The sequence below is a fragment of the Urocampus carinirostris genome, chromosome 5, assembly GCF_059441175.1.
Source record: "Urocampus carinirostris isolate Australia breed hairy pipefish chromosome 5, RoL_Ucar_1.0, whole genome shotgun sequence".
Lineage (NCBI taxonomy): Eukaryota > Metazoa > Chordata > Actinopteri > Syngnathiformes > Syngnathidae > Urocampus > Urocampus carinirostris.
In genome coordinates this window covers 37,333,315-37,345,291 of record NC_142353.1, presented here as the reverse complement: position 1 = coordinate 37,345,291, position 11,977 = coordinate 37,333,315, and the positions used below count along the sequence as shown (strand labels likewise).

Sequence of the window (11,977 nt, the reverse complement as noted above, 5' to 3'; positions counted from 1 at the left end):
AAGAGCGAAAGGAAAGAAAGAAAGAGAAAAGGTAAGTGAGACAGAAAAGAACGGGGTAAAAAAGGGTTATATGGACTCAGTTGACCACTAAGATAATCACAATCACCTAGCAAATGGTCTGCATTTGTATAGCGCTTTTCAAGTCAATGAAGACCTCCCAAAGCACTTTCCAATGTGCTTCACACTTACCCATTTACACCCACACTCACACACCAATAGCGGCCATGCAAGGCGCCGAAATGCTTATTGGGGGCATTAGGGATTCTGTGTCTTGCCCAAGGACACTTCGACATAACACGGAGGAGCTGGGAATCGAACCTGCGATCTCTTGATCCCAAGACGAGCGCTTTACCTCCTGAGCACTGGTGGGATATGTTCGGAACAAGCTCGCAGGCACCTCATCTGTCTCTAGGGGGCACCCTAGAGACCGCTAAATTAGACCATACTCTGGCTCCATGCTGGCTTTTAATACTTTCTTCAAAGTAGAGTGAAAAAAATCAAGGGTGGCAGTATAATACCATTTATTCATTTGTTTTATGCATTATGTTACATTATTATTATTTTTTTAAAGCAAACTAAGATTCTTTACACATCATGTGGTCACATGCGATGTTCCCTGTAATTTTCCACGGGTCTGAGCGTTCACACAAAGTCGGTGAGCAACGCTTAAAACAACAGTGAGCAACCATAATCCCAAGTGTGGCAAGATAATTCATGATCAAACATGTCCAAAACTTGACATTTTGCTGAGTTTCCGGCAATGCAAACTGATTTTTCTCTTTTGAGTGAATTGACTCGTGTACGATTGCAAAAGTTGTACGGCCTACAAACAATTCTTTCACAAGATATCCAATTCTTTTTATCTCCTGATATATTTTGTGGCATAATATTAACATTTTGGGGGGCTTATTTAGTCGGTTGCAAGATACAGAACTGTACTTAATTATATTTTTTTGTGGAAGTACAATGTCGGCAACAAGATTCACTTGATGTAATTGGAAATTATTTGAATGAACTCAAACTTTTTTCTTCCGTGTTTTTTTTTTTTCAAATTCCTTTAAAAAGAATCTCATTGTGTTTATTTTTTTTGAGCTGTTACTTTTTTCTTTTTGTTCTCTACTTTTTTCCTACATTTCTTCTTTTTTTCTGGCTTTTTTTCTAAAATGTTTCCTTCTTTTTTCTCTTCCTTTTGTTTCTTTTATTCTCAGCTTTTCACTACTTTTTCAATTTGTTATTTTTTTTTTCTTTTTTGTTCTATTCCCCCCTTCTTTTAAGTCATTTTGTGCATAATTTTACATATTTGGTCATGTTGGGATGAATGAAGCAAAAACAACCCGAAGAGCCGTTTAAGACCCGAAAGAGCCGGTTCCTTTTAGTGAGCCGAGCCGAAGAAGCCAGTTCCCCGACAAACTACTAACTTTACTCAACTTCGTTCTGATTCGACTCGACTTCAAAATTCCGCATTTAGGACACAACGTCAGGGGAACCCGTGTATTTTGACCTTCATGGACTGTAACTTTGACTTAAGTCGCTTCTTAATTAGTAATTTTGAGCCCTCATTTTTGTGCGCTGGCTAGATTTTCTTGTGCGCCGAGAATGTGCGAGCAGTGCGCAATTGCACATGTCAAATTCACAAGTTGGCAGCGATGCTGATCCAGTGCCGAAGGAGCTGGTGCGCGATGGTCTGCTTGGGCGGAAGGACGAGACCCGATTGGACGGCGCCCGAGCTCGGACGGGACCCTCCACCCCGCAGCGCTTCCGCCACCTCACCACAAAACAAAAACCAGATAAGCGATCCCGGGCGGAACTTTGTCACCTCGGTGTTTCCGGCTTCACCTGTTGCCGCCAGAACCATCCGGCATCTTCGATCTCGCTGCGGTCCACGCTGATTCGGGTGCTCGCGGCGACACAGAGGCAGCCGATCATGAGTTGCGAGGGCATGGGCCACGGCTGGCAGGAAACGTAACGTACAGCGCCCACGTCGACCCCGCTCTCCTCCAACACCTCGCGTCTCGCCGCCGCCTCCAGAGTCTCTCCTGACATAACTCGCAATCACCACCTCGCTTCCCGTTTTGTAGTTTGGTGTCGGAGCCGGCTTACCGGGTTCGACGAATCCGGCCAGGCAGGAGAACATCCCGGGCGGGAAGATGCTTTTCCGGCCGAGGAGACACTGGTTCCCGTCGGGGTGGACCACCAGCATGATGACCACGGGGTCTGTATGGGAGAGAGGTCATCGGCGAAAAGATGAAGGTGAAACACGTCTCTGAATCGAAAACAATACCAAATTAGCAGCATGAGAAACGAAACACCCTCAATGTTCCCTCTAATTTTCCACGGGTCTGAGCGTTCACACAAAGTCGGTGAGCAACGCTTGAAGCAACAGTGAGCAACCATAATCCTAAGTGTGGCAAGATAATTCATAATCAAACATGTCCAAAACTTGACATCAAGTTTCCGGCAATGCAAAATGATTTTTCTCTTTTGAATGAATTGACTCATGTACTATTGCAAAGGTTGTACGGCCTACAAACCTCGTTTGTTCTTACAATTCTTTCACAAGATATCCATTTCTTTTTATTTCCTGACATATTTTGTCGCATTAACATTTTTGGGGGCTTATTTAGTCGGTTGTAAGATACAAAACTGTACTTAATCACATTTTTTAGTACAATGTTGGCAACAAGATTCACTTGATACAACTGGAAATTATTTGAATGCAATACAAACTTCTTTTTACCTGTTTTTTTATTCATTTAAAAAAAATCTCATTGTGTTTATTTTTTCCTTGCTGTTACTTTTTTCATTTGTTTCTTTTCTTTTTTTCTGAATTTTTCCTTCTTTTTTCTCTTCCTTTTGTTTCTTTTTTTCTCAGCTTTTTACTACTTTTTCATTTTGGTATTTTTTTCTTTTTTGTTCTATTCTTCCTTCCTTTAAGTCATTTTTTGCATAATTTCACGTAATATTTGGTCATATAGGGATGAAAGAAGCAAAAACAACCTGAAGAGCCGTTTAGGACCCGAAAGAGCCGGTTCCTTTTAGTGAGCTGAGCCGAAGAAGCCGGTACTTGAAAAACTCTACTGACTTTACTCAACTTCGTTCTACTTCGACCTTGACTTCCAAATACCGCATTTAGAACACAGCGTCAGGGGAATCTGTGTATTTTTACCTTCATGCACTGTAACTTTGACTTAAGTCGCTTCTTAATTAGCAATTTGGAGCCCTGATTTTTGTGAGCTGGCAAGATTTTCTTGTGCGCCGAGAATGTGCGAGCAGTGCGCAAACACGCAGCTTAGAGGGAACATTGCTCGTGAGCCATACGTTCCTGACCCTGCAATAAGCGCTCTATGAATACAGAAAAAAAAACTAGAAGGAATTCCCTCTGAAATAAACAAGTACGCAAAAGTGGTGCATACCAGTACGCGGGTAACATGTGTTGTGTACCCCCTTATTGCTGGGGCACTGTAGCTTTAAGCAGCTTCTCTTATGTCCTCCCTCCTCGGAGACAGTGGCGCCGCCGCACGTGGAGCAGAAAGCGTAGCGACGGTGCCAAGCCAGCAGGGCACGCGCTGGAGCCACAATGCCTAGAGAGAAAACGCGTCTTTAATATTTGAAAATGATCATGCGAAAACTAGATGGTGGGGCAACCCGAGGCTCTTTTCCCCATTTCTGTTCTCACGTGTCTGATTAGATAAACATGGTTATTGTAATAATTAGCAATTAGTAGCTGCAGAACTTACACATACATGGAACAAAAATTACTAAAACCTTAACCTCAGTGAGTGTCACAAGGCAACGTAAAATCGGTTTTAAATTGATTCAACAGAAACCAAACATTTTCCTTATACCTTGGCGACAAAAATCTGCGACAAACAGGGACAAAATTCAATTTAGATTATGTGATAGGTGAAAAATATAAGGGGCTATGCATTTTTAGCACCACCTAGTGGCCTAGATAAGTTGTACTTAAACCTGTAGACATTATGTGATAGCTGGGGTGTGTAGTTTGCAGTGTCCTTAAAACATTTAAAATTAAATATTTTCTCCATTAAGTACATGTTAACAATCCCCAACAGAGTTCCAAGAGCCTTTATATATTTTTCCCCTACCGCACCTATCTGATTTCATCTCACTTTTACACAGTATTCCGGCCACCGAGCGCATTACGCTGAAGGAAAGGAGGCGGAGGGTAAGGGGAGGAGAGTAATTTCACACGCGTGCACACGTTTTTTTTTTACGATGAAAATGGTGAAAGTAAGAAAAGAACTGATTCAAACACAGTCCAAATCCGGAACCAAAACCCAGAAAGGTGAAAAAGGAAGAGCTTATTTTACCATGTCTAAAGATTTCACATACAAAAGGCAAAGTTGATGATTTCATCAAGGAGATGGCGTCAGCCAGTACAGTATATTGTGCAAAGTCCACCTGCACTCCAGGTATCATCCTGAATCATAAGCACCTGTTTGAGGTCGTTAGCTGTATAAAGACACTGTCACGAACCAGGTACGGAGACGGGACCCAATAGCGCTCGTTTTCTCAGTTTTTATTGATAAAGAGGGAGAGCAGGGCTTGCTTCCACGATTCGATGGCTGATGGACAAGGGGAGCGAGCGGTGCGGAAGTGGCACTTCCGTGTCTGGCGAGGAGGATAGGAAACAGGCGGGAATAGCAAGTCGTTGGCCGGGACTGGAGATCAAAGGGGGTGTCGAGTTTGTAAGCGAGGTCGGTAGCAGGAGGCAGGCAGGTAACGGGGCGGAACAGGTCAGGTAACAGGCAGCGTAGTCCGGTCCGGAAACAGGTTGGCAACAAAAATCAGGCAGAAAAAAACAGAGCAGGAACGGAGTCAGACGGAAAGGCTTACTGAGCTGAAGGCAACAGTTCGCATAACGATCTGACGGCTTCCTCTTGGAAGCCGGGGGTTTAAAAAGAGAGTGTCAGCCAATCAGCTGTCCATGCCAATTAAGCCTCCGCAGCTGCGCTCAATTGGCAATCATGACAGACATCTGTCCACCCCAGGTCTTTTCGGGGTCCTAATTCTAGATGATACAGCTGCAAATAAGTATTTGAACACCTAAAAAATCATGCATTGTGATTTCTGGATTTTTCTTTTTAGTTTATCTTTCACAGTGGACATTACTGACAATGAAAATTTCAGACCCCTCCATCATTCCTAAGTGGGAGAAATGGCAAAATAGCAGGGTGTTCACATACTTAGTTTCTTCACTGTTGCTCTTCAAAATACATAATTCACACAGGATTTCTTCATTTAATGCTACTGGAGAAATTGAAAAATTGGCTTTGAAAGGCCATAAAAAGTGCTTGAATTTGGCCAGGTAAAAGGTGTGCGAACCCTGAATATTATCACGTGAGGAACAGATTAGACAAGACAAGATTTGCAAAAATGAGATGAAAAACAACTGAAACAAGAAGATCTAATCGGTGAGATTTAAAAAATAATCAGATTGTTCCCGTCTGTTATCCTCACCGGCTTCCTGGTCGCTGAGGTTAAGCAAATCTCGGTGCGGCGTCGTGGCGAAGGCGCACTTCTGCTCGCCATGCGGGCAGCGGCTGAGAAGCCCCAAATCGTTCTCATCGCTGCCGATGGCAAACCAGGCAGAGGCCTCCTTGGGCGCGATACTCGTTTCGCTCCCGCTTTTTGTCTTCTCCACGCCCAGGAAGACCAGTACGCAGTTCGGCTTATCCAGCATGTCTTCGACTGCCTCGTAGTTCAGCCGACACAAATGGTTCCCGCCCTGTTCAGAAGTAAGTTAACAGTAATGTTATCGGATGCGGTCAATAATTACCTATTGAAAATGTAATCGGTAGCACGATCCAAATACCCTAATATTGCAGTAACTTGATTACTTTCCATCACTTTTAGATTACTAACAAATATGCTAATAAAAGTCAAGTTTATTTGTGACGCCCTGAAATACAAAGAGTCTCAAAGGGCTGCACGGACCACAGATTATTGCATACTACAGACTATAATCAAACCATCCCCTGATCTAAAACCTACATGAGGGCAAGGGAAAAGTCAAAACCTCAGTCAGGTCACGTTTATATGTATAGCCCTTAATCACAAGGAGTTTCAAAGGTCTGGACAGACAAGACTGTTACAGACTTATTACACCATCCCCTGATCTAAAACCTACATGAGGGCAAGAGAAAACTCGAAAAGCCTCAACATGAGGATAATAATATATGACCAGGCTGCAACATATATTGCATTAACAAACCATAAAGGAACAAATAACATGAATAAAAACATTCTGGATTCATTAAAAATTAACTGAAATATCGCAAGTGTTTTTTTTTTTTGTCTTAAAGACACTTACAGTATTTCCTCCACCACTTCACCTTTTTAAACCAGAATATTAAATAGTGATTGAATATAACTTTGGTTGACTTTCCCTTTCATAAATAAAAATAAGAAATTAAATATTAGCCAAGTTTTAAAAAACAAGCGAGGACCAAAGTCGAATATCAATTTGAAATTCAATTTTAAATGTTTTTTTTTTTTGGGTCCAAAAATATAATTGTTAATTCATTGAAACAGATTGAAAAGGGGAAAAAAAGCAACTCAATAAAGAAACGGCTAAAACAAAAAACACAAAAAAAAGTTCGAAAAAACAAAACCTCTAAAGAAAAGTAATTGCCCAAAATGTATGATGTATGTATTTAATGTCCTTCAAGGTCCGATCGATCAACAGATATATCAATGAGGTTTCCCTCGTCGCGCTTTTTTGTGTTTATTCATATCTTTCAGGACGACTCTCTGTTTTCTCCTTTCTCTAACATTAGTCTCTGGTACCCTGAAAAAAAGTACCAAATGCCTATTTCAACTCAACTCTATCTCCCGATGGAGGAATCTGCCACACTAAACTGTGGAAATTTGGAGGCCTGCCTCACTGAGATAAAAGAGTGGATGTCACTCAATTTCCTGCGTCTTAACTCTGAAAAGACTGAAATGTTAGTTATTGGTCCATCTAAGTCCCGTGACTTATTCTCTAAAACCGCTGTGAACATAGACAATTGCCACATCACACAGAGCGACTCACTTAAAAATGTAGGTGTCATTTTCGACACCGATCTGTCCTTTCAAACACATGTGAAGAAAATGACTAGAACCGATTTCTTCCATCTCCGTAACATTGCTAAAATTCGTCCTATACTTTCTCAGTCGGATGCGGAAATCATAATTCACGCGTTTGTTACCTCCCGTCTCGATTACTGTAATGCACTACTTTCCGGTCTTCCGATGACCAGACTCAAGAGTCTTCAGCTGGTACAAAATGCCGCAGCGAGGCTTTTAACTAGGACAAAAAAGTACGATCACATCACCCCAATTTTGGCTAACCTGCATTGGCTCCCTGTTAGCCTAAGATGCGATTTTAAGGTTCTCCTATTACTATACAAAATCATACATGGACTTTCCCCCTCATATCTTTCAGATCTGATCTCCCCCTATGTCCCGGCCCGAAGCCTTCGTTCCGAGAGCGCCGGTCTCCTGGTGATCCCAAGAGCCAAGAAGTGTTCCGCTGGTTCGAGAGCGTTCTCCATCCGGGCACCGGTGTTGTGAAATGCTCTTCCCCCTGAGATCCGATCTGCAACCTCAGTGGAAATGTTTCAATCTAAGCTTAAAACTCACTTCTACTCTATAGCATACAAATAACCTAAACTTCTTATATGTAATAACTTGTGAAGCCCTTTGAGACTATTTGTGATTAAGGGCTATACAAATAAAAATGACTTGACTTGACTAATTATATGTCATCTATATTCATTTTCCTCCAGTTGAGGTTTTAAGATTTTCCTTGCCCTCATGTAGGTTTTAGATCAGGGGATGGTGTCATAATAGTCTGTGATCTGTGCAGCCGATTTAAACCCCTTGTGGTGAAGGGCTATACAAATAAACATGACTTGACCGAGGTTTTGAGTTTTTCCTTCCCCTCATGTAGGTCTTGGATCAGGGGATGGTGGGATGGTCCTACAGTCGAAAATCAACTGAAGAAGTTATCAAAAAGTTGTCACCTGCTGGTCCCGCCGCAACAATGGTTTGAGGTCAGAGAAGAGCAGGAAAACGGAGTCGGGACGCTTCTTCCTGTCCTCCAGCCAGGCGCTGTCGGTGCGTTTGGCGCTCAGACGGTCCAAAGGCTCGGCACCGAAGTAGTTCTCGACGCCGCCGTCTTGTTGGCCCTCATCCAATAAGGCGGAGACGTGGCCGTGACCCCAGAATTTGGCCACGCCCAGCGCAGTCTGAGCACTGCTGTTCATGTGACTCTTGTCACACCTCCAAAACACAAGGTGGCCAAAGGGGAGACATTAAGAACCGATTTCAGTATGTCAGTATGCAGTAGACCCCCAGAGTACAGCCATCCTGCTTTACGATTACAGTAATCCCTCGGTTAGCGCAGACCAAAACCTCCGCTAAGTCATTTGGTGCATCACCCGAATATATATATCTTTTATTTCTTTATATTTCTTTCTATCTCTCCCCATTTCTCTCACTGTCTATTTTTCTTTCTCTATCTTTCCCTCTTCCTATATTTCTATCTTTTTATGTCTACATCTCTACCGCTCTCTGTCTTTTATTTCTTTATATTTCTTTCTTTCTCTTTATCTCTCCCCAGTTCTCTCACTGTCCATTCATTTTTCTTTATCTTTCCCTCTTCTTATATTTCTCTATCTTTTTATGTCTACACATCTCTACCGCTCTCTCTCTCTTTTATTTCTTTATATTTCTTTCTTTCTCTTTATCTCTCCCCATTTCTCTCACTGTACATTTCTTTTTCTTTCTCTATCTTTGCCTCTTCTTATATTTCTATCTTTTTATGTCTATACATCTCTACCGCTCTCTCTCTGTCTGTCTCTCTCTTATTTCATTATATATATTTTTCTCTTTCTATCTCTCCCCATTTCTCTCACTGTCTATTTTTCTCTATCTTTTCCTCTTCTTATATTTCTCTCCATCTTATTATGTCCATACATCTCTACCTCTCTCATTTCTTTATATTTCTTTCTCTTTCTATCCCTCCCCATTCCTCCCACTGTGTATTTTTCCTTCTCTATCCTTCCCTCTTCTTATATTTCTCTATCTTCATGTCTATACATCTCTACCGCTCTCTCTCTCTCTTCTATTTCTTTATATTTCTTTCTTTCTCTTTCTATCCCTCCCCATTTCTCAAACTGTCTATTTTTCTTTCTCTATCTTTCCCTCTTCTTATATTTCTCCCTGTTTTTATGTTTATACCTCTCTACCGCGCTCTCTCTCTCGTATTTCTTTATATTTCTTTCTTGCTCTTTCTATCCCTCCCTATTTCTCTCACTGTCTATTTTTCTTTATCTTCCCCTCTTCTTATATTTCTCTCTTATCTTTTTATGTCTATACATCTCTACCGCTCTCTCTCTCTTTCTCTTTTATTTCTTTATTTTTCTTTCTCTATCTTTCCCTCTTCTTATATTTCTCTATTTTTATGTCTATACATCTCTACCTCTCTCTCTCTCTCTCTTTTATTTCTTTCTTTCTCTTTCTATCTCTCCCCATTTCTCCCACTGTCTATTTTTCTTTCTCTATCTTTCCCCCCTTATATTTCTCTCTATCTTTGGCCCAATCTCACCTCTAATCCCTCCTGTACTTAATCATCAGAGGCTGGCCATACATATACAAACACATGCCCTTTCTCAATAATGTTAGCGAAACAAATAGATTTCAGTGTTATGTGTAATCGGCGTACCCATGTTGGAGAAGCGTCCGGACCACGGCGAGGTGCCCGTTTCTGGCGGCGAGCATCAGTGCCGTCCACCCTCTCGGGTCGCTTCGGTCCAGCAAAGAAGGCACAGCGGACAGCATGGCGGTCACTTGACTTTCATCCCCTCCAGACGCCGCATCCAGGAACTTTGCCACAACTTCCTCCTCTGGCGTGTCAGACATCCTGCAATCTTAGGTGCGACAAACCAGATTTATGAGGATCACTTTTTTGATAAAAATGCTAAAATTTCTGTTCTGTTGAGGGATCATTTGTCTTTAATTAAGTGGGGTATTTCCTCTATGTTTCTGCATATTTATTTCTTTTACGATTAATTTTCTTCCAAAAACAGATTCATGAGCAAAGTTATGTGCCAAAGACACTTCATTTTGTCTTCTTGGTTCAAATTCACTGATCCCTTAACTATCTGGTTTTCCCCCACACAGGAAACAGACAGGTTTTCATGGTTACCAGTAGCAGGGGAAGCCTCTTGATCGGACTCAGATACACCACCTTCATCATCTGGTCACCATTGATTTCGGTGTAAAGCATCAGAGATGAACCGGACCTCAGCATAGTACGTGTTTATCCTAGTCCTTGTGTAACCGTGTGTGGCTAAAAATAGTGTGATAATATTAATTGACAATTCCTACTGCCTTTTCGCAAGTCATCTAAATCCCCCCTGGTGGTCCAGTGCTCTGACAACTAAGCTCAACTTGGAACAGTTAAAACAGATGTATAGCTCCATGCGCTGGATATATATATATTCTGTGAAGAACCCAGACTATACTTTAAAAAACAAAACACTTTGTTCACTTTATTAATACAAATACATTCGGCTTTGAAATACTGTACTGTTTCGCAAATCTTTTTACCATTTATGTTTTATTCTCTGGCACAGCAGATGAGTGGTTAGCGCACAGCCCCACGGTGCAGAGGTTCAGGGTTCAAGTCCAGCTACAGCAACCCCCCCTGGAGGAGTTTGCATGTTCTCTCTGTGCTTAGGTGGGTTTCCTCCCACATTCCAAAAACATGCATGTCAGGTTAATTGGCTGGACCAAATTGTCCCTGGGTGTGAATGAGCAAGTAAGTTGTTTGTCTCTGTGTGCCCTGTGACTTGCTGGATCCCCTGCCCACTGCCTGAAGATGGCTGGGATGGGCTCCAGCACCCCCGCGACCCTACTGATGATAAGCCGTGCAGATAATGAATGGATTGATGTTTTATTCTTACTTAGGTGCGAATACAATGTATGTTTTTTGTTTCTTCTATTATCTTGTATTTTACCCCAGTCCTAGTTGAGTTAACCGCTGTTTGGCCTGTCTGTTTTTAGTTTTTTTTGGCTGGGATTTTTTTTTTGTGTGTGTGGAAAATTGTTGAAAGTCAATAAAAACTGTAACTGCAAAATGATAGCGCAGAAATGTATTGTACGCAATGTACTGTACCGTAATTTTATTTTTGTGGGTAGACCGACATGTCAATGTAATATTTTGTTCACGGTTGGGATTTGTTTGGGATCCAAATTTTAGGAAATATTTTAAAATATAAATTCGTAATGTGTTAAAACTAAACGCTTTTGCTTGTATTACAAAATAGAGAAATTATGATAAATTATATAAGCTCCTCCCCCTTCATTCTGATTGACGCAAACAGCTGTCAATCAACTTCACCAAATTTTTTTTTTTTTTTCATTTTGCGTAAGATGAACGTAAGTAAAACATTTGTAAACATTTAATATTGTTTTGGATATATACATGTTTCGGCCAGAAAACTGCACATAAGCGGTTTTGTTCTTTTACTACAAATATAAATGTGGTGACGGACGAGTATTATATTCCTACAATTTTTCATGTTTTTAAACCAAACGCTGTGGTGTACGAATGGGCGCTAAGCTAGGCTAACGACATTAGCCGTACTCGCGTCTCGAAGCTGGAATCAACCGAATGCGTTAAAGTGTTGTACATTTTTGACGAAGCGTTATTAGCGTTAACTCGGAAAAGTCACCTGAAACCTGCCAAGAAGTTTGATGTCCACCCGACTAGCTCACGCGTGACGTCATGATGAGATGAGTTCATAGCGCGTCCGCTTAGTTTAGACTTTCAATTCTTGTCTGGCTTGAACGAAAAGAAGAAAGAACTTTTCGATTGAGTGATGATAGTTTTATTTTATATATTATAATTAAATACTGGTATTTTGTATTTATTACGAAGAAAAGCCTTCATTTAAAAGAATCA

General features: G+C 41.3%; 1 protein-coding gene across 2 annotated transcripts; it reads right to left on the bottom strand.

Moving 5' to 3' along the window:
- Nucleotides 1–541: 541 nt before the first annotated feature.
- nudt12 (nudix (nucleoside diphosphate linked moiety X)-type motif 12) lies at nt 542–11,822 on the bottom strand. 2 transcript variants are annotated; one of them, XM_088336676.1, is made up of 8 exons: nt 11,748–11,822; nt 9,734–9,938; nt 8,031–8,289; nt 5,482–5,749; nt 3,414–3,581; nt 2,101–2,214; nt 1,837–2,036; nt 542–1,765 (listed from the first exon to the last, which is right to left on the bottom strand). In XM_088336676.1, exons 2-8 carry the CDS (start codon nt 9,928–9,930, stop codon nt 1,631–1,633), a joined length of 1,341 nt encoding a protein of 446 aa, XP_088192802.1. In that variant the 5' UTR covers nt 9,931–9,938; nt 11,748–11,822; the 3' UTR covers nt 542–1,630. The 2 variants fall into 2 exon arrangements, with proteins under 2 accessions (XP_088192802.1, XP_088192803.1); XM_088336677.1 differs by lacking the exon at nt 11,748–11,822 and adding an exon at nt 10,621–10,782.
- Between the last annotated feature and the right edge of the window lie 155 nt (nt 11,823–11,977).